The sequence below is a fragment of the Pogona vitticeps genome, chromosome 2 (assembly GCF_051106095.1).
Source record: "Pogona vitticeps strain Pit_001003342236 chromosome 2, PviZW2.1, whole genome shotgun sequence".
Classification (NCBI taxonomy): domain Eukaryota; kingdom Metazoa; phylum Chordata; class Lepidosauria; order Squamata; family Agamidae; genus Pogona; species Pogona vitticeps.
The window spans coordinates 96,916,879-96,939,555 of record NC_135784.1 but is presented as its reverse complement, the minus strand read 5'-3'; the positions used below and the strand labels follow the sequence as shown (position 1 = coordinate 96,939,555).

Genomic DNA, 22,677 nt, shown 5'->3' with positions numbered 1-22,677 from the left:
TTAATTAATGTGTTCCTATGGGGAAAAAAGTCAGAAACAAAAAAATTTAAAATAAAGTCATTTATCAGGTACTGTAGACTGAGCCTGGCTCCTCACAGTGCCTTGGTAGCCCCCCAAAAGTCAGAAAAAGAGCGCCAAACAGCTGAGAGCCTGTACCCAGCAGAGAGGCGGCAGCCATTTTGTGCTCTGTTCCACTCCCACCCCCCTCCCCGGCTTACAGCTGATCGGTGCTGGGTCTTAGAGGCTTGCCCAGCACCAAAAAAGGCAGGGAAAAAGAGCTGGAAATAAAAAAAATGGTGCTTTTCCTCTGCCGCCGGGGAAGCCTCTGAAAGCAGCCCTGCCCCCTCCCCCGCTGGCATATAAATTTAACAAAACAAAAATATAGAAATGAATTATATGTATTGATGTGACTTGTAAATGTGTTTGCTACTTTTATCTAAATTAGGCTATGTTGAGAATAATTACATCCTGTAATTGAAGGTTGTTTTTTTTTTAAGGAAAAAATATGGTTCACTGTTACATACCAATAAAAGTAAGCCTCAGGGATGGTATATGGCTCTATTATTTTAGATACCATAAAAGTTGTAATTGTTAAGTGCAAAAACAGCATAGTTCAAATTCCACAGATAGAACTTACAAAACTTCGTTCCCCTCAGTCAATAAACTCTTGATGTGTCCAGCGATCATCCTGTTTGCTAGGTAGGCATTAAGCATTCTGTTAATTGAAAATAAATGAATATACCATGACTTCTTATGAACTTTCTAACATTTGAACTATAATTCGTGAACTTAGCAATGTGCAAAAAGGGCATTAAAAGCACATTTAGTTGGATTTTATACTAACATGGGATTGACAAGTATTGAGAGTGTGTGGGCAAACAAGCTACGGTGGTGCCTCGCACAACGAGTGCACCGTAGAGCAATGAATTCGCTCTACGAGGCCGGTTTTGCGATCGCAAATGCGATTGCATACCGATGCCTGCATAGGGCGAAAATCGCAGAGCGAAGGTCGGTAACCGGTTCGCTTACCGACCTTCGCTTTGCGACCCGCCGATCAGCTGTTCAGCGGGTCCAAAATGGCCGCACGCAGCGTTTTCGCGCCCTCATTAAGCGAGGGGAGGGCGCGAAAATGGCTGCCGGCCATTGGAAAAGCATCGCTGTACGGTGAGTAAAGCTGCTATTTGAACGCATTAAACTAAGTTTAATGCATTCCAATGGCTTTTTCCTTCCTGTACAGCGATGTTTTCACACAGCGAGGGTTAATCCGGAACGGATTAACCTCGCTGTGCGAGGCACCACTGTACTTTATTGGGCATGACACCAGGTAACATAGATGGGATAGAGAGTTATCCAGTGACCTATGCAGCTTCCAAAATTAAAAAGCATTATGTTAAAAATCTCAAGAAAGCAGAGATAATGAAACAAGAGAATCTTATTGTGAAAATATGGGAAGTGACAAAAATGGATATTCTGTCAGATGGGCTGAAAGACTGTTCAATTCAAAAGGAAACTGAACGATGGGATGTATTGGGTAAATGGCTGCAGTTACCAGATAGTGTTGGAGTAACATAGAATTAAACTAAAATTAAATTATAAGATGAAAGCAGGAGGTTAATCAAATTGTGAAAAAGCAAAAAGTTGATTTGTTATTGTAATACAGTATGAATTGATTGTGTTTTCCTATCCCCCTAACTCTTTTCCCCTCTTCCCTATTTCCCCTTACTTTTTGTATTCCCTACCCTGTCCTTAAATAAATACTTTAAAAAAACTACTGTTATGGCCGTTTGCTATTTTAACCAGCAATCCTGATTGTAGGAATCATTGTTCTGCCATTTTTACTTCATTAGCAATTTAACAGATAGTGCTTAGAAGACTTCCTAGTTGGTTTGCTTTTAATGTTTAATATTTTTTTAAATTTTGCAAAATTTCTAATCTTTATAATTTAGTGTTTCATTGTTTTTAAATGTGCTTTAAGATGCGCTTTTGTGGTTAAAACAGTAGTTTAAAATAATTAACAATGTATACTGTATTACTTTTGTCTTCATGTGACTTGCTAATAGGGAACTCCATTTAAATAACAACCTGTTACGAGTTCTACCATTTGAGCTGGGAAAACTGTTTCAGTTACAGACACTGGGTTTGAAAGGTATGCACTTTAAAAAATTGTCTTGCCCTTTGTCTGTTTTTAATTTGCTCTCAATACCTCAGTATTTAGTACTACCAAACTGATAAAATTAAAGATTGAAAATGTTACTTTTTTTTATTGCATCTCCCCAAAGCCCTCATCAAAGCTTATATAAATGAGCTGTAGTCCCCCAAAGCTTCAATGGGGGCTTTGAGGAGATGCAGTCCAAAATATATATCTCCCCAAAGCCCCCATTGGAGGGGGGAATTAGTAGAATAAGATTTAAGTTTTCTGAAATTGAATCCTTAATGAATTTTTTTCACACTGCTTTGCTTCTTGAAAAATGCTCTCTTAAGTAATTTACCTAACAGCCCCTTTTCATGCTTGTACTTGAAGCTTTGTTATAGACTTGAGTTTGTCTTCCCCCATCTACCCACGCAGCAAGCCAGCACAAATCAAGCTAGCTTAATGATAAATTTATGAAGTGAAGGCCTAGGTTTTCCTTAATAACCTTGTTTCTAGTGTTCTGAATTGAACATGTCAGAAAAAAACACCTAAATCATGTTCTAAAGGTCTGTTTTTTCTTCTTTCTAAACACCTTTATAGGAAACCCACTTACACAAGATATTCTGAATCTCTACCAGGAACCAGATGGAACAAGAAGGCTACTGAATTATTTGCTAGATAACCTGGCAGGTACTGCAAAAAGAAGTAAGTGTGACTTTCTAACACATGTATTTGCGCCCTTTAAAAACAACAACATTATCTCATATTTATTTTTGTCTCTCTTAATAGTTTCAACAGAACAGCCACCTCCAAGATCTTGGATTATGTTGCAAGAACCAGATCGAACAAGACCAACAGGTAATGCTGAAGCAGTCTGTCCTTTCTATTCTTAACAAATCAACTTTACCAATTCTTAGCCTTTCTAGCCACTTTTTTCTTAAAGCCTACTCGTTTATAGACATTGTAGAGGCAAGTATTGTAGAGGAATCTCAAAGGTAATCAACCCATGACCCCTACCAGTGCTTGAAATCCACAGATAAAGTATCCTTGACAGATGGCTAGCCAACCTTTCTTTCAAAAGCAATAATGAAAAATCCACTACCATCCATTCTATTATCACACAGCTCTTACTATCAGCATGTTTTTTCTTAATGTTTAGTCAAAATCTCTGTTCTTAAAATTTGAATCCATTCAAATCCTACTCTGGAGAAGAGAAAACAAGCATGTTCCATATGCTACAAGATAGCCCTTCAAATGTTTAAAGATATCATATCACCTCTCAGTCTAACACTATTTCTCCTGTTAAAAGTATTATACATTAGTTCACACATGCTGTCAAAACGTACTTGAATAAGTTATTTTGTTGTTATGTGCCATCAGGTCTTCTCTGACTTACGGCAACCCCATGAATGGATGACCTCATGAACAGATCTGCTCAGCTTTTATATACCCAGGACTGTGGCTTCCTTTGAGAAGTCAGATCTATCTCATATACAGTGGTGCCTCGCTTAGCGATGTTAATCCGTGCAGCAAAAATCACTGCTAAGCGATTTCGTTGTTAAGCGATTTTAAAAAGCCCATAGAAATGCATTGAAACCCCTTCAATGTGTTCCTATGGGCTCCAAAACTCACCTTAAGCGAAAATCCTCCATTGCGGTGGCCATTTTCAGTGCCTCTAAAGTGAGGCAAAACAGCGGGCGGCCATTTTGGATCAGCTGTGCGAAAATGGGGGCTTTGCGATGATCGCTTCCCCGTGATCATCGCAAAGCCCCACCAATCAGCTGTGCGAAAATGAGGGCTTTGCGATGATCGCTTCCCTGCGATCATTGCAAAGCGAATTTTCCCCATAGGGGCCATCGCAAAGCAGTCGCTTTTGCAATCGCAAAAACAGCGTCACAAAGCGATTTCTTCGCTATGCGGAGCAATCGCTACGCGAGGCACCACTATACTTCTTGCTTATTTTAACTTTTCCTAGCGAGAATTCATTTACATGGTAGAAAAATGCTCACCAATACCCCATGTTTCTATTCATTTACCCTCTCTGGGCATTAGTCAAGGACTTTATATATTTTCTTTGGTTTCCATTGAAACTAGCATTTGTGATTTCTGGGTGCTAAAAGCTCTCTCCCCTTTTGGGTCACAAGGTTCCCAAAGGGTTCCCCATGTCAAAAGGGATCCATAGGGAGCCTTGGAACCTTGGAATGGGGTCAGGGAGGGGGGTAGGAAACTTTTTGCTAAAGATTCAATTCCATGGATGATGTCATCAGCCATACAGATGGGAAGCTACACAAACAGGATTCTGGCCATTGATTCGTTTTGGAAGTGCTTCTGATTTTTAAAAATAAATGCAGTCCAGTTATTGTGATAGTAATTCTTAAAGTAAATTCAAATTGAATTTACATGGCCTCAAATCATGTAAACTTATTTCCACCTTCACTAGTTCAATCCTGGGCAGCCCATATACTCAGAAGTACTGCTAATTACATTGGCTTTTACTTAAGTATATTTTAAAATACTTACAAAGGAAGGCTTCAGTTAATATGAGATTTTAGTTAATTGAGACTTAGCTGTTAGAGCAGTATGACAGTGGAATGAATTATCTCGGGAGATAGTGAGTGCTGCAACACTGGAGGCATTCTAGAGAAATTTTGACAGCCATCTGTCAGATCTCCTTTGACTTGGATTCCTGCATTGAGGTTGGACTCAATGGCCTAAGTAAAGGTTATCCTCATCTTTGAAAAAGTTCTTCAAGTGAGTTCTAAGTTGTGTTTACAGTAGTGATTGATCATGTAGGAAAAGTTCTTCACTTCCTTGTAAAGTATATAGTACCAGTATATTATCAACAACAGTATTCTTCCTCGGTGGATGAAACAAATATATGTGTGTATTTATTACAGCCTTTTTTGTACTTTTTTGTTGTACAAAAGTAGCACTTAAGAGATCTGTGAAATTATCAGTATAAAATAAAGCGATAAGTCAACAGTTAAAATGAATTATCTGCCATCTATTTTCTGTAGAGCACAACCATAAATAGACTGTTTTCTAGGGTCAGCTACTCAACTGTATTTTGAAGTAAGTAGGGAAAATCTAAAAGTGATTTAACATTGATCAAAATCCTATTGGTACTGCAAATTGTGCTGCAAGACAGCCATCATGCTCCTCAGTTTTGTAAGGGTAGCCAATTGTATGCTCCTTTACATGCTTGATGACACATTGAATGGCAAGCAGCAAGGACAGCAATATTCTTTGGTTGCCTGTACACCCTTAGTTCTTCCAAATAGTATTTTGAAAAGAAAATTGATTAATGATGTCACATTCTGTATAAATTAGATAACCTTTGTATGTAAAACTCTTATTGCACAGCTCTGTTTTCTGTCATGTGTTACAACGTCCTCTGTGATAAATATGCTACTCGGCAGCTATATGGCTATTGTCCATCATGGGCACTGAACTGGGAATACCGGAAAAAAGCTATTATGCAGGAAATCCTAAGCTGTAATGCTGACATTATAAGTCTTCAGGTGAGAAGTGACTTTCCCCTTTCTAAGTACTCATGCATTCTTCACTGTTTAAATGTAGGTAGTTTATGTCATTGTATAAGATGGTGTGTATCGGTAGAAAAGAAAATAGCTATCACTTGTTTTCAGAATTATTCAGTTATAACTGCAGTAACAAATGCAGAATAGTTAAGAATAACCATAAACCTTAAATGCTGTCTCTCCCAGCCCCCACTCTGCAGTGAGAAGGCAAGAGAGTCATTTCCTGATTTATTCTTCTTGAGATTCAATTGCTCTCCCATCTGTTAGAAGGATGGGATATGTGGCTGCAGATGATGTGCCAAGCTAGCAGATGCAGTTAAAAGAGTTGTAGAGCTTCTCTGTTGAGGATTACATGGGTCTCGAAGCAGAAAACAGGAATTAGGGTCAGCCTGCTGGCCAATGCACACTTCATCAGACAAGGGAAATTCTATTTTGTTGCTTGTACTAAATATTGTAGCATATTTTGTCTCAAGAGCTTGAGGTGAGCATTAATAAATCAAAGTGAGCATTAATGAATCAGAAATTGTATGTGAAATACACGATTCAGGTTGCAGTTAAAAGTGATCAAATCTCTGTTTAGCTTCCCTGCCCATCTCCTCCATTCCATTCTTAAAATACATAATTCTTTTCATTCTGGCCTGGTTGTTTTCCTTAATGTTAGGAACATACTGTAAATCTTGTCTGAGAATGGATTTAGCATGTACCTTCTGGTGTGTGTCATGTGATGAGTCTTCTGAGATGCTGTGTCACTAAAATTCTGACAATTAGAAAAACAAGCACAGTTTGTTATGCAACTGAAGCACTTGCTTGCCCTGTGTTTCTTTACAAAAACTATACACTGCAGCTTTCTGGTTTTTAAGAAACTTACCCTAATTCTGGATTGTTCAGTCCTTGATGATTGCTTTTTATGGAAACTCTTATTCATAAAAGTTTTGGATATTGGAAAATGTGATATTATTAAGAGGTACAGTACTATAGGTTTATTACAGTTGCTGGTGTACTGTTATAGGTCACTGGATTCATTTACAGTTTGGTTCATTATAACGATAATTTTGTGGATCACCTGCTATCCAGCTTGATCTTCTGTGAATTCTTTGGGTTCCAGATCTAGTTGTTGAACAAAAGAATGATATAAAATATAGCTGGTGACAGTTCCAGCATATTTACTTCTTATTCTATAAACCTCATTTTGAATTTAACTTAAATGCTTATTACAGTGTTATTTCTGATGTGTTCTACCTTTTGAAGTGTTGGATCATTTCAGTTTTAAAGTGGATGTACCTGCTAAACAATATCAGATTTACTACTTTTACAAGTCACACACAGATGGGGGCTTAGGGGTCTATTTCATTCTCTTTCATTCAGTTGCTTCTGTAGTCTATTCCCAACAGTTTAAAATGCTGATTGTTGGGTAATCATGTCCCACTCTCCCTTAGAAAGCTGAGAACAGCGCGCAGGATTTGGTTGATCCTGTGTACACCCATTTCTATGGAATGTAAAAGCTCCCCTTTTCCTTTCTTCCCCCCAAACCCCAGGAGTCTCATATACACTGGAGGCACAGTTTTCTCCTAAAACTAGGTGTGCCCTTCAAGACATTTTCCCCCTGTGTCAAATTCAAGTTTTGTTTGTTTGTTTTTAAAATGGAAGTGGTCTTCCGTTCACTTTCATTTTCATTTGGAGATGCCCCTTCATATTTCTGGCCCCTGGACCTTGGAGCTTGCCCACTCCTGTCCTAGACGATTTGGGAAGCCTTCTTCCTGCAGTCATGGCCAAAAATATTGGCACCCTTGCCATTATGTCAGAAAATGCAATCCTCTCAGAAAATTGTTGCAGTTGCAAATGTTTCGGTACTCACATGTTCATTTCTTTGGTTTCTATTGGAACAACACACACACACACACACACACACACACACACACAAACAGAGAAGAAAAGTCAAACCTGATACAATCCCACATAGAAACCCAAAAATGCACTGGCCAAAATTACTGGCACCCTGTATAGAGTGTAAGAAATAATTGCTTTTCAAGCATGTGATGCTCCTTTAATTTATATTTAGACACAGCTGTCACAATTAAGAGGTGTGGCAATATAGTAATCACACTTTCAGCCGGTTAAGATGGAGAAAAGTTGACTCAACCTTTGTGTTGTGTGTGACACTGAGCATGGAAAAAAAATGAAATGTAAAGAGTTGTCTGTGGATTTGAGACAAAAAATTGTGGAAAAACATCAACAATCTCAAGGCTACAAGTCCATCTCCAGAGATCTTAATGTTCCTGTGTCCTCTGTGTGCAATATCGAGGTTTACAGCCCATGGCACTGTAGCTAACCTCCCTGGACGTGAACAGAAGAGCCAAGTTACAGAAAAATTACAATGAAGGGTTGTTTGAATGGTGGATACAGAACTCAAATTAATTTTCCAACAAATTCAAGGTGATCTGCAGACACAGGGTATAACAGTGTCAGCTTGCACTATCCGTTGCCATCTGAATGAAAAGGGACGCTATGGAAGGAGACCCAGGAGGGCACCACTGCTGACACAAAGGCATAAAAAACCAAAACTGGAGTATGCCAAAACTTATGTGACAAAACCACAATCCTTCTGGGAGAACATACTGTGGACAGATGTGGAAAAAGTAGAGCTTTTGGGTCAAAGGACATCATGGCACTGTTTACAGAAAAAGAAATGAGGCATTCAAAGAAAAACACAGTCTCTACAGTCTAACATGGTGGAAGTTCAAAGATGTTTTGAGGTTGCTTTGCTGATTCTGGCACTGGATGCCTTGACTGTGTGAATGGTATAATAAAATCTTTTCCCCCCTGAATATTTCTTTAAGAGCAGGGTAGGGTATACAAAAAGTAAGGGGGAACAGGGAAAAGGGGAAAAGGGTTAGGGGGATAGGAGAACACAGAGTATACAATCATCCGATCAATTCATATTACAATAACAAAACTTTTTGCTTTTTCATAATTTGATTAACCTCCTGCTTTCATCTTATAATTTAATTTTAGTTTAATTCTATTTTACTCCAACACTATCTAGTAACTGCAGCCATTTATACAATACATCCCATCGTTCAGTTTTCTTTTGAATTGAACATTCTTTCAGCCCGACTGACAGGATATCCATTTTTGTCATTTCCCATATTTTCCAAATAAGTTTCTCTTGTTTCAGTATCTCTGCTTTCTTGAGATTTTTAACATAATGCTTTTTAATTTTGGAAGCTGCATAGGTCACTGGATGACTCTTTATCCCATCTATGTTACCTGGTGTCATGCCCAATAACGTCAGTTCTGAAGTTTGTGCAACTTCATTTAACTGTTGTTTGGCATCTAACGTCCCCTCTTTCATCAGATCTTCTATTTTGCTAAGACCTTCATTCACTTGCTGAAACCCTGTTATTATTGTCCTTTGCATAGTAATCTGCCATTCCTTTTCTATTTCTTGTACAACTATTCCTAAACTTTGAGCTTTCACAGACCAAGTCTCCATTTGATGTCTTAAATCTTGGGGGGCCATCTCAGGCTTTCAAATAAGTGGGGTTTGTATAGATGATACTATGTCCTTAACCACAATAATCGCCCCTTAAATATCCTTCAACAGTTTCCACAATTTTATCAACAATCCAAATCCCTAATTATAAACCTCCCCTTAGATCTCCCTCCAATCTTTATCCAAATATTATAATATAAAAATCAACTTTTAACCCAGCAAATTCAAATTCAAGTAGAACCATGGCACAATTATTTCTTCTTCTCCCAAGTCTAGCAAGCTACTATTATCAGACTCACACACAGTCCAACAAACCAAAACAACCATCACAGAGTCTCAGACTGTCCAGTAGTTGTCCTTCAAGCCAGTCTTATGATCTTTCTATTAACCCATTGATACTCCTCAGTCCAGTCAACCACGTCAGCTCCTTCTTTCTTCTCCAGAAAACCACCAGATTCTATTATCAAAAGTTCACAGAGTCCAGGAAAGAGAAAAGAGAAATACGTCCAAGCCAAACTGCATTCACAAAACTCAAGTCTCTTGAATCCTCTCCGATGGTATTACCATCTGGGATTCTTTTCCAGAAACACAAGATTTATTTTTCCATCTCTCTCGGCTTTGAAATCAGTCTGCTGTATTAAAATCAGTCGCTTTTGAGGCAGACTGATAAGATAGGCTCGCCGCTGCTTTTCTTCTTTCAGCCAAATATTTTCATTCTTATTTTCAGCTTAATGGGGCTGTTTCATAAATCAAAGGCTTCAGCTTACTTAGTTGTTATATATTTTAAGCTTATATTGGTTGTTCTTTTCTCCCCCGGTAAAGGGTTACTCATGGCTCAGTGCCAAATATGGCTCCCGCCTCGATCCATGCTGGGTGATTTCTTCAGAGGGAAGAAGTCCGGGTTTGCCTCCCATTCTTCTCCTGCTGCTCACCATCTGCTTCAGAGAGAATTCTCCTAGACTCTTCTTCGACCCCCGTTTCAAAAAGGGGATCCCAGACCAGATGGTTCCAGTTTTTTCCAGAGAGCTCTTCTCTGGAGCTACTGGCAGCACCGCAACAAAGTCCCGCCTCCTCTGAATGTTATCATGAAATCTGATGATTACCAAAGAATTTTGTAGTGCAACGTAGTGGCCAGTGTCAGAAAGTGGTGTCTCCATCAGAGGTCATGAGTCTTCCAGCAGGACAATTACCCGAAACACACTTCAAAAAGCACTCATAAATGGTTACAAAGCACAGGAGAGTTCTGAAATGGCTAGCCATGAGTCCAGATCTGAATCCCATAGAACACCTGTGAAGAGCTCTCAAAACAGCAGTTGGGAGAAGGCATCCTTCAAATCTGAAGGCCTTGGAGGAGTTTGCAAAAAGAAGAGTGGTCCAAAATTCCAGTAGAGAGGTGTAAGAAGCTCATTCATGGTTACAGGAAGTGATGGATTTCAGTTATTTTTTCCAAAGGGGGGTGCTACCAAATATTAAGTTAAGGGTGCCAATAATTTTGGCCAGTGCATTTTGGGTCTCTGTGTGGGGTTGTATCAGGTTTGACTTTTCTTCTCTAGTGTGTGTGTGTGTGTGTGTGCGTGTGTGCGTGTGTGCGTGTGCGCGCGCGCTTACTCCTCTCTGTGGAGGTCTGTGCTTCAGTCTCCTTAGTAAGCGACTTGTTAAGGAATCTTTTCAGGGGGTTGCTAGAGGAGCCAGAGATTGAGAAAGATGAGAATAACTTCCAGTATCTTCTTTATCCATGGTTTTCTTGGGATGCAACCTGTTACATTTTTTTCATCTCTGCTTCCCAACCTCCATCCTACATATCTCAGTTACTCTTTTCTTCTAATGAATATTATCACTGCATGTCCTAAAAGAAGCTAAGTTAAATTTTTGCTTGAAAACTCTGCGTCGGGATGGTTTGACGTAAATTCATTGTCTTTTGTGTGATTCTATTTTTAGGAGGTTGAAACTGAGCAGTACTACAATTTTTTCCTAGCAGAGTTGAAAGAGCGTGGATACCACGGGTTCTTTAGTCCAAAATCAAGAGCTAGGACAATGTCAGAACAAGAAAGAAAGCATGTTGATGGCTGTGCAATATTTTTCAAGACAGAAAAGTAAGCAGAAATGTGTACTTTTCCCACTGGCTATAGTGAATTAATTTTCACAGTAAAATCTATTTTTAATTTTTCTTGTTAAACTTCTGAGGCATTTCTGTATTCTTCTTGACAGTTGCTTTGTGGTACAAGCAGTCGCTTGGGGGGGAACAAACGTACTTCATGGTTTTTCAAATTGAATTGCTTAGGTCATAAAATTATCAAATATGAGACACTGATATCATTTTATGAATTATTATAATAGTTTGGCTTTTTGGTTAAATGTCAGATATTTAATACAAAATCTGATTTACTGATTGGAATGTGCAGGTTTTTTGAGATAGTTTGGATACTGATTGAAGACGTATATCATGACTTTATGCTATTTGACTGTGTATTGTATATATTGTATCACAAATTTAATGAAATGAACATTTATCTAACAGTTGTAAGGAATTACGTCTTAGGAGACTGAGGTACAAATCAGGAGGCCATCTATAGATTCACTGGCTGACCTTGGGCAACCCTCTGTTCTCTCATGTACACCTCATCAGAAATATAAGCATAATAATACATGGGTTGTAAATATGTAAGGATTACAGCTAGCATATAGTGGTATGCAGTACAGTGGTGCCCTGCTTGATGACGATAATCCGTTCCAGCAAAATCACTGTAGAGCGAAATCGTCATCAAGCGAAATAAAAAACCACATTGAAATGCATTGAAAACCGGTCAGTGCATTCCAATGGGGGAAATACCTCACCGTCCAGCGAAGATCCTCCATAGGGCGGCCATTTTCCGGTGCCTGTCTAGCGAAAAATCCATCCTGAACACAGTGGGGAGCCATTTTGCACAGCGGGCAGCCATTTTGAAAGCCCGATGATTAGCTGTTTTTGATCGTCTACCAGTGGTAGAGGATGGATTAACCGGTTTTGCATTTGTTCCTATGGGAACGAATGCTTTGACTTACAAAGTGTGCCTTGACATAAGAACAAAAAACAGCTGGAACGGATTAATCCGGTTTCAATGAATTCCTATGGGAAATGCCGCTTTGACTTACGAACACCATTCCATTACGGATTACGTTCGTAAGTCAAGGCACCACTGTATGTATTACCAGAGGTGTATTACCAGAACTGGCTACTAGAGGGAACCAGAGACTCTGCTATTTATAAGACTGTGATATCCACAGTTTTCAGCATCTGGGGGGGGGCAATGTAGAAACCTACTGTATTGTTTTTAGGTTGTGCAAATATTTTGATGTAGTCCACTTAAATAAAGTATATCAATCATATTGAAAAGTAAAGGGATGTATATATATAAAAATATACTGTGTTGTTTTAAGGTTCAGCTTGGTTCAAAAGCATACTGTTGAATTTAATCAACTTGCTATGGCAAACTCAGAAGGATCTGAAGCAATGCTGAACAGAGTGATGACAAAAGATAATATTGGAGTTGCTGTTTTGTTAGAATTACGAAAGGAATTAATAGAAATATCATGTAAGTAATCATCAGCCCACCTTTCCTACTCTCATTGTTTGTGCATGCATGCACCCTTTGCTGTCTTGGAGAAGAGAAAGTGTCTGCTTATCATAAAAAATAAGTGGTCAGCAAAAAGGGTTAATATAAGTTGGGGAGTCTTTGACCGTCCTGATGGCCTGGAGTTAAGTTCTCAGAAGTCCCAGTCAGCATGGTCCATAGTAAGCAATTATGATAGATGTAGTCCGAAATAGCTAGAAGGCTAAAGTTAATCGCTAACAAGTGGTATTTTTAAAGCTTTTTATATTCTGTAGAGATGCCAGTTTATGCCTGAAAATTGGCTATAGTGTCATGTTTGTTATGATGATAGACACGGCAGTTTTGAGGTGAGAGGCCATTTTACTGTCAGAACTGCCTAGAATTGTGCCAAAAGGACAATTTGTCACTTTTAACACCTAAAGAAAATGTTTTACCTACTTTGAGACACTTTAATATATTAAAGAATGCTCTGCTTTTGGCGGTGCAATGCAAAATTCTTTGATAATTTGATGAGAAATTAAGCATGTGAACTAAACATCTGTTAGCATGTGCAGGCAGCAGTAAAAAAATAAGTTTCTCATCAGATCATTGCACGCTCCTTGTCTGGGTGCATATATAGTGCCCTGCTAAAATGTGAGAAATGTTAGATAATTACATGATTATATTGCCTTTGAAATTCTTACATAACAAATGCATTTTTAATCCCCGTAGTTCTAAAAAAAAAAAAAAAAGAGTTAATAGGCCTGAGAAAGCAGAGGCCAAATAGCAATTTATTAAGGCTTCAGTGCTTTCTCCTTCCTTAGACCCATCTCTGCTTCCTTGAGTCCTATGATTGTCAACCATCTTTTCCTTTTGACTGTTTTACAATTTGCATTGTTCTGCAGCTGAGCTTAACACTAACCGTCTCTAGTAGTACTGAATGAAACCTGTGTCTTGTCAACCATATGTTCTTATAGTTTGTCACTGAACACAGTACCCCTATTAAGGTATTACTTGGACAAAATGCCAATCTCAATGAAAAGAGCTTTAGAATCACATGCTTAGCTCTGCCTTTGAGGTTACATAGGTCCATCTGCCTTGTTGTGAGCTGAGATATGTCTTATTTATGAGGAGCTACTAGCAGACAGTCCCTCAAGCTTAATCCAGTTGTGCATTGGCTCATTAAGTCAATGGGACTTACATAAGAGCTGACTTCATATTCTAGTTAGGACTAATAATTGGATCTAGTCCCGTATGTTTCAGGGCTCTCAGTCATGTGAGGAGCCTTCATGTAGGTAAAACTCCCCATGGGTGTGGGTGGGTTACATTTAAACATGTGGAGGCTATCATGAATTGTGGAGGTTGAGGACATTCCCTTTTCATAGCCATAACAGCTCAGTAGGCCTGAATAGCCTTTTCAGACGTTAGAACTCTTATATATGCACTTGCCTTTAAATGATCAGCAAGGGATAGAATGCAGCAGCCAAAGTATATTGCAAAAAAAAGGTAGAGGTCTGTGACCAAAATCCTATGGCGTTTGTGTAAGGTTACCTGTAAGTTGCTACAGGTAATTTCCGTGGTGCTAGCGTGCATTTCGGTTGTGTGCCTGGTTGTTGCACAACCAAGATATGTCCCAATATCTTGTCAGTTTGTTATGCAAATCTTACGCAAACACCAATAGGATTCTGGCCTGTGTATACATTATAAATAGTATTTGCTAAAGGAAACTGCATGTAGTAGTATGTGCTTTGCAGACACATAAATTGCAGTCAGTCCAATAATGTAATAAATCCAGCAGAGGGAGCACAGAGCCTCTTTTATTTTTAAATCATAACATGGCTGGCCAAGTTTTAAAAAAAATCCTGAATCTGTGGCATTCAAGTTAAATACCACTGACTGACTTGGATTATCACTAGTGAAGCTGTTTTCATAACAGTCCTCTCTGTTATCTAAAATTCCTTATATTTTCTGTTTTAGCCGGCAAGGCGCACCCTGGAATGGATAAGCAGTTAGTTTTGGTAGCAAATGCACATATGCACTGGGACCCAGAGTATTCAGATGTGAAGCTGGTTCAGACCATGATGTTCCTTTCTGAGGTAAAGAACATAATTGACAAAGCATCTCGGAATCTTAAGCCCAGTCCTTCAGGAGAACACACAGCAATTCCACTTGTACTGTGTGCAGATCTGAATTCTCTGCCAGATTCTGGTAAGCACAGTCATAGTCAATTTACTGATTATAACTCTTAATTCGGTGCCTTTTTAATTTAGTGAATTGTTTTTGTTCTGAAATTGTTTACGCTTTATTTCATCAGTTGTGCTTGAAGAACATTGATATAAGAGGATTATAGATAAAACCTGGCAGTTAAGGAAATCATAAATGTCAATAAAATCTAAAATAATATTGAGGAGGTGGAATTAAAGCAGCAAACCCTATGTCCCTCAACAAGCTATTATTTTCTCAGCCTCAGCACTTCATTTGTAACATGGGGATAATAATGCAAACCCTTAAATGTTTGTTGTAAGAATGACTCATATACATGAAGTGTTCAGGAACTCTAAACAACTACTTGAATGTTGAGTGCTAGTGTTGAATTGGATTTCTTGAATTTAGATACTTTTTCTATGTTGTCCTTAACTGGGTCATTTTGTGCTAAATAATCTTGTGAACATGGAGGGAGGAGTTGGGGGAGCTTACACCAAGTGTTATAATAAGAACTATAAGCAGAGTTTTTAATTGCTTATGTTGTTCAGATGGATGCAGCAATATTATGATGGACAGCTTATTTACTTGTATTTCTTTTTACTACCTTTTCCGTAGGTGTAGTTGAATATTTGAGCACAGGTGGCGTGGAAACAAACCATAAAGATTTTAAGGAACTGAGATACAATGAAAGCCTCACTAACTTCAGTTGTAATGGGAAAAATGGAACCACCAATGGGAGGATTACTCATGGTTTCAAATTGAAGAGTGCCTATGAGAATGGTCTAATGCCTTATACAAATTATACATTTGATTTCAAGGTGAGACTGTCATTTAAAAGAAATCCCACCCCCTTAAGCTTATTTTATGGTTTATTTATCTTATGGTGTAAACCCTGCTCAGAAACTTTGGTTACTTATTAGGAAAGAAGTTGAAGTACAGTGGTGCCTCGATTTATGACCATAATCTGTTCCAGAAGATGGACGTAACTCAAAATGGTTGTAAGTTGAAGCACCATTTCCCATAGGAATACATTGAAATGCAATTAATCCATTCTGGCCGAAGAAACACACACACACACACACACACACACACACAGACACACACACACACACAGACACACACACAGACACACACAGACACATAGACAAATCACTGCGAGACTCATTGGAAATGCGATTAAACCCTTTCGGCTAGAGGGGGGGAAGCAATCAGGTGTGCAAGACCCATTGGAAATACACAGAAAACAAATGGAGCAGATTGGAAATGCACAGAGAACAAGGGGGATGGGTTGGAAATACAAAGAAAACAAAGGAAAAAGCAAGGGAAGCATGCAGGACGCATTGGAAATGGGGAACCCCCCTTAAAAAGCAACAAAACTCCCAAGACCCATTGGAAATGGGAGGAAACCAAAAAGCAAACAAACCCCCCAAGACCCATCGGAAATGGGGAAAACACTCCAAAAAGCAACAACACCCCCAAGACCCATCACAGCATAGAAACATAACCCTCCCCAGCTCAAAACCACACAGCAAAAACAGTTTTTAAAAGCAGAAAACAGCACCTTACCAGGCAGCCCGAAATCTCCCTGCAAACACACACACATGCTCACTCAGAAGCAGAAGTAAGGCAGTCTGAAGCCTCCTCCATGCACACACTCTAACTGCTGGGGCAAAAGAGCTACAAAGAAGCAGCCTTGTCGCCACCTACAGTTAGAAATTTGAATCTCCCACCTTTTTTCCCTGCCTTTTTTTTTGTTTGTAAGTGGAAGCTCCAGTCACAAGTAGAAGCAAAATTTTGCGGCCAGAGCTGGTCATAACTCAAAATGGTCATAAGTAGGGACATTTGTAAGTTGAGGCACCATTGTAGTAGTTAGGGACACATGAGTTGTAAAGATGAGTTATTAATCCAGCAAAGAAGAGCTTTTGGAGAAAGTTATGGAAGTTTATAATTGGAGGAGAACCTCCCTCAGGCAACTGCACTTCCTTCACCTTCCCAATACTGTAGAGGTGTGCAGATCTGTTTTTTGGATTGCAGCTCCCAGGATTCCCCAGGCAGCACAGTTGCTTAGGGAATTCTGGGAACTTTGGTCTGAAAAGACAAATCTGTGCACCTCTGGTCCCCAGATGAATGACCAGAATATGTGCTTAAAAGAACTGTGGCCAATGGGGTGAATGTTCTCTCCAAGGTGACTGATCTCAGATGTCCAGGCACAGAAAGTATTACTGAGAATGCATTTAAGGCAGGGGTCCTCAACCTCCGGTCCTTGACCCGGCAGCAGTCTGCAGCCTAGGCAGGATCAGGTCACGGACACAGATCTCCTGCCACCCGTGACCACTGATGCGTGCGTGCGAGCACACTCCACCCAATGTGAACGCGCATGCACGAGAGCAGCCCCTGCAAATGCCGCAGCATGCAGGTGCACTCCACCACCCCCATGAGTACGCAGGCATGCAATGCCCCCCCAACTGGCCCGTGGTTGGGAAAAGGTTGGGGACCACTGCTCTAAGATGTGTAGCAGCCCCAAAGTGTGCACATGCAACTCTGCCTTCCTCCACGCAACTTTCTTCCTCCTCCGCACAGCCAAGTGATTATCTAAATTTTCTTGAATGCCTCCAGTGTTGGAGCACTCACCAACTCCAGAGGTCATAGCTAGCCCCTTTGGTTCTGATGCTGAGGGAGCCCCACGTGCACACAGGAGAAGGTGCTGAAGAGAGAGGTGGTGCCCTGCCCAGTGAGGCTGAGACTTAGAGGTTACGTTGATTACTGACCATGTTATTCCCTCTTGTTAGTAACTGTGTGCCATCAAGTCAATTCTGGCTTACAGTGGGGACTCTTCTCATGTTTCTTTGTAGGTGTAAAGTACTCAGGAGTGGTTTGTCATTCCCTCCTCCTGGTAGTGTTCTGGGACTATGTAGACCAAACAGGCTGGCTTTTTTCCTGGGAGACACAATCAGGAGTTGAACTCGTAACCTCTGGCTCAGTTCCCCATTTAGGGAACTATCCAGCCCGCTTTCCTCTAGTGATTAAAGTGATTTTATGTACTCTCTTTTTCTGTACGTAGTACAGCGAGTGAAAGACTTAGGGTGTTTTTAAAGTTCCTATGCTACCTTTTATTCTGCTGTTACCCAGTTAGGCATAAGACACTTAAAAAAAAAAAGACAAATTTTAAAACCAAAAACTAAGAACAAAATGATCTACAGTGAAATGGGAAATATTACAAGGTTAATTTGGGCCCAGAAGCATGCTGGTGGCCAATGCATGCCACTTGTGTTTTTTTAAATATGAAAATGATATAGAAATGCATTTAACTATGTGTAAGAACTGGATCTGCTTCATGGGACTTGAAAAATACTCTTTTGCCCATTTCTTCTCTCCCTTTGTAGGGTATTATTGACTACATCTTCTACTCTAAACCTCAGCTGAATATTCTTGGCATCCTGGGACCTTTGGATCCTCACTGGCTAATAGAGAACAATATAAGCGGCTGTCCCCACCCGCTCATTCCTTCTGACCACTTCTCACTTTTTGCACAACTGGAGCTGGTATTGCCTTTCCTGCCACCGGTAAATGGAATCCATTTGCCTAGCAGGAGGTAGTCAAGTACATTTTAGAGGATAACCTCAGTATAATTTGTAAAATTGTAAAATCTGAATATAAAGGAGTGAGGTATGGCCAACAGGGATCTTTCTTAATGATCTTCATTTTAAATCTAATTATTTGATAAAGAAATAGTAAAAGCCAGGTGCTATCAGACACACAATTCTGAGCCCAACATGCTTTATATACTGTTAGACAGGGATTGGTGCTTTTGCACCCTTCTTAGATTTGTTACAAGTAATCTGTTCTATCCAATGTAATATTTCATGCCTTGAAAATAGGGAATTGCTATAATAAATTCTCTTTTGCACAGATACCTGTAGCACTACTTTTTTGAGGCCAGTAGTAAAACATCAAAAGACCATTCTTCCATACTTCACTCCCTTCTTTTTCAGACTTGTTTGTTTGTAAAATATAGAATTTGAATTTAGCCTTTATTGATTGTATATGAACAACAGAAAACCTGATTTATGAGATTTTGTACTTTAAAAAAATCAGATTTGGAAAATGATTGTATTGTAAACTAAGGCTAAATTTTTATCTGTTTCATGTGTTATAAAGGCCAGCTTGTAAAAGAAGTTGCACCAGGCTTTCTCTGCTAATGATTTGCACTGTTAGGGTTTTTAGCCCTTATGTACTACTTCATTTTTTAAAAAACTGAGAACACTGCTTTGAAATCTGAATTTGATAAAATCATAGCAAATTCCTTCAAGCTAATAACATACATGCATTTCTTTCTTTCTACTGAAATCGAGGTCATCAGCTTGTCTTAGAACATGTAAGCTAAACAGTGACTGAGTTGGGCTGTTGTAGATAGCCTTTGTCAAGATGGTCAGTCTAACCGTTTTGTGTCAGAAGTTGACCTTCAGAATAACTGTGTACAGCTTTTCAGTTTCTGTGTCAAGTCACCCATTTCCTATCTCCACTGTGCCTGCTTGATTTTGTTCTCAAATAGCACTGCCTGTGCATGCAGAGAGAACCTGTGCATCCTCTTTTATTTTTTTAAAATAATGTTAACATTTTGTGAAAATTTTATGAAGATACTTTTGTATAAGCTGTGGCATCTATTTTTTTTCCTTCGTGAAACGTTGAATATCACTTTTTGAACATGTTCAGATTGTGGGTACACAAATTCTAAGCTTCTTAATACCCGTGCACTGCTTCTTTCAGTGTCATTGCACAAAGCTGTGTGTGTTCGTTTCTCTCTTCCTTCTCCCCACCTCCCCACCCCGCTCGCTGAATACTATCATGTGAATTCCTTTTCAATTTCAGCCTGTTCATTCCTCAGTCATCATTCCTTGGAGATAAAGTGTACCGTCTTTGTTTTATGAAGCAGTGTAACTAGAGATGCATTTTCAGTACAGGTCCCCTAGACAACACTTCAGATCGATCATTAAAGTGACCAAGTTCTAGTCTGTGAAGTGTCAACAAAACATAGGTTGTAGTGTACCCTTAGTGTGCCATTAGTATTTGAAAGCCAAGTACACTATAATATACACAGGTAAAGCAGATATATTCTAAAAGGGAAATTCAATCTAATCCTTAGTAAATCTCTTCAGTAATAAATCCGTTTCATATTGAGAGAGGGAACTTGGTCAAACTGCTTTTGTTTCAACTGCAGGCAGAGAAACAAAAGGTTACTCTTGAATTGAGGAGTTCTGAGGATAATGAATTTTTAAAAAATAAAATGGGTCTTAGTAATAATGACTGAAAATTTTATGAAGAGGATACTATCTGCGTGTGGAAATATGTCACCATTTTGTTTTAGAGAAAACAATAAATTTGCAATGAGCTCATGTTTAAAAAACATTTTAAAATTTCAGTAGGAAATGTCTAGATCTTGAATCCTTGTCTAGGACCTGATTTCTCTTTTGTTATTTTGTTGGGTTTTTTTTTTTGTTTTGTTTTTTGTTTTTTAGCTGTTCCAACACCAAACATGTCCAGTTTATAATCAGTACATCGGAATGCTGGTAATAATTGATGTAGTAGATTCAATTAGTAGTGTTGCTTTCTCTGTTTTGTTTTTTGGGTTTTGGGGTTATTTTGTAAAAGTGTGAATAAAAGGTGTTTTACTCATGTTTCCTTAACAATGTGTTGGTAATGTGCATCATGACAATTTTCAGAGGCAATGAAGCCAATTTAGCTTGTCATATTCAGCAACTTGTTTTGTTTCCTGTTTATCTGGAATACTTAATAGTATGTCCAGAAAGCTTTATGGAAGGGAAGCACTTATTCATTTTATATTTCTTAGAAGGAGGTTTTTTTTTTCCTTTTAAGCTGGAGCTTGAGTGCACTTGGTATATCCTAAAGGTTTAAGCTTTACACGTGTTTTTACCTTTATTTTTCAGTCTTAAATATATCTATAATCTATAGTTATATGAATTTATGGGAGCACATTTAAAGATTAAACACTTATTCATGTGCTCAAAGATGCTGCATTGCCTGGACATATTGCAATCTATGGGCAGCTCAAATTACTTATCCATGTTTGGGATAGTAAGATTCCTGAAGTATGGAGAGAAAAACATAGATCCCCTATGGTATCAGTGAAGCTTTTGGTCAGGTCCTACTGCAGTGGATTGAAACTTACTCTAAGGAAATACCATGCATCTTTGGAGAATGATAGGTTGCACCAAATGTGTCTGGCAGTAAGTATCAGAAAAATAATACTTTGAAAGACAATTTTTCCTGCATCAAACAAATTTAGACATTTCATAAATGAATGCAATAAATTATCTGTCTTCAACAAAATGCTCACTTAACAATAACCTTAACACTTTATCTACTCAAGGTGGCTTTGGATGTTGCCATAATATATGTTCAGTGTTTCTTATTAATGTAATCACATATATTTTTAAAGAAAAGTGCATAGAGCATTGCTGGGCATGAGGCTCCCTCTCCCCCTCCTGCAACTTAATCAAACTAGATAGGAACACATATGGAAAAACCTCATAACTACAGCCTGCATATTTCTGGTTGATAGTTGTCATGCACATGCATAAATTCAGTTACGGTGGAACTTAAGTGGGAAGTATAAAGTGTCAGAACTGCTGGCATTTTTAAGATCACAGAGGAACTATATATAACTATTTTGGTCCCTTTTTATTTGTGGGTTTAAGAAATGGAAGTCTCAAATGTAAAAAACCATTCAGGATGCAGACTTGCACCCACTGATGTAAATTTTTGGTAAAAATTCAATCATTTCTGCTGTGGCTTAAATGTGTAATAGTAGGTTCTCATGTCAAGTTCTCACTTCATCCATGGGACAAAAATCTCCCAAAACAAAATAATTGCACTACCATTTTCAGCAGAATTAATCACATGCAAATTTTGCAAGTCAAAATGACTGCTTAAGTAGTGAGTCTGTTCCCACCCCCCACATCCAGCCTGACACAGTATTTTAGTATATGTTAACTTCTGCTATACTTTTTGGTTGTGTAAGCTTTTTTAAAATGTAGGTATCTTGGTATGTTTAAGTAGTGTCTAAAATTTAGATGACCTAGTCTCTATTCACAGTACTTCTGTATAACGTGTAATGCACTGGACTAACTCTTGTTTACCATACGTGTAACAAAAACAAAAAAACAAAAACCAGCACATCATCTGCACTAAGCTCAAAGAATGTTGCATTTGTCTATAGGCAGCTCTTCAATATGATAAATGGGAAGTTGAATATGGTCTGATGGTAAACAAGGGCTTTTACTGTTCTCTTCAGTGGAACTTTCTTCTTGGTCAAATTTTAACTAGCTAGTATTATATTTATATACAGGGTTGTCTTTTTTTCTTTACCAATGTATTTTCCTACTCATAGCTGACCAATAAATTCAATATCTGTTTCAAATCTCTTTGATGTCTAATATTCATATTTCACCTCTGCAGTGTGAATGCATCCAAACTGACAGGGGCTTTCTGGTTTGGTCTGATAGGGTGTTTGGCCAAACGATAGGGGCTGTTAAGGTCCTATGCTGAGAGCAGTCTCTTTGCAGTTGGGTCATAGCTCTGTTTTACCTACAGAAACATAACAAGATTGTTTGTATCCCTGCATTGGGGGGGGGGGGGGTTGGTTTGACTGTATCCCTGCATTGAGCAGGGAGATGGACTTGATAGCCTTGTAGGCCCCTTCCAACTTCACTTTTCTATGAT

General features: G+C 38.8%; 1 protein-coding gene across 6 annotated transcripts in view; it reads left to right on the top strand.

Annotated features, from left to right (window-relative positions):
• The window catches only part of CNOT6 (CCR4-NOT transcription complex subunit 6), a 52,257-nt gene extending 29,878 nt beyond the window's left edge, over positions 1-22,379 (top strand). For all 6 annotated transcript variants that reach the window (XM_072990091.2, XM_072990088.2, XM_078385678.1 and 3 more), the window contains 9 exons: positions 2,061-2,146; positions 2,732-2,836; positions 2,921-2,989; positions 5,495-5,652; positions 11,102-11,256; positions 12,581-12,735; positions 14,710-14,940; positions 15,553-15,755; positions 18,321-22,379. In XM_072990091.2, the coding sequence (XP_072846192.1) occupies positions 2,061-2,146; positions 2,732-2,836; positions 2,921-2,989; positions 5,495-5,652; positions 11,102-11,256; positions 12,581-12,735; positions 14,710-14,940; positions 15,553-15,755; positions 18,321-18,533 (1,375 nt within the window). In that variant the 3' untranslated portion in view covers positions 18,534-22,379. The remainder of the gene's footprint in view (positions 1-2,060; positions 2,147-2,731; positions 2,837-2,920; positions 2,990-5,494; positions 5,653-11,101; positions 11,257-12,580; positions 12,736-14,709; positions 14,941-15,552; positions 15,756-18,320) is intronic.
• The last annotated feature ends 298 nt before the right edge of the window (positions 22,380-22,677 follow it).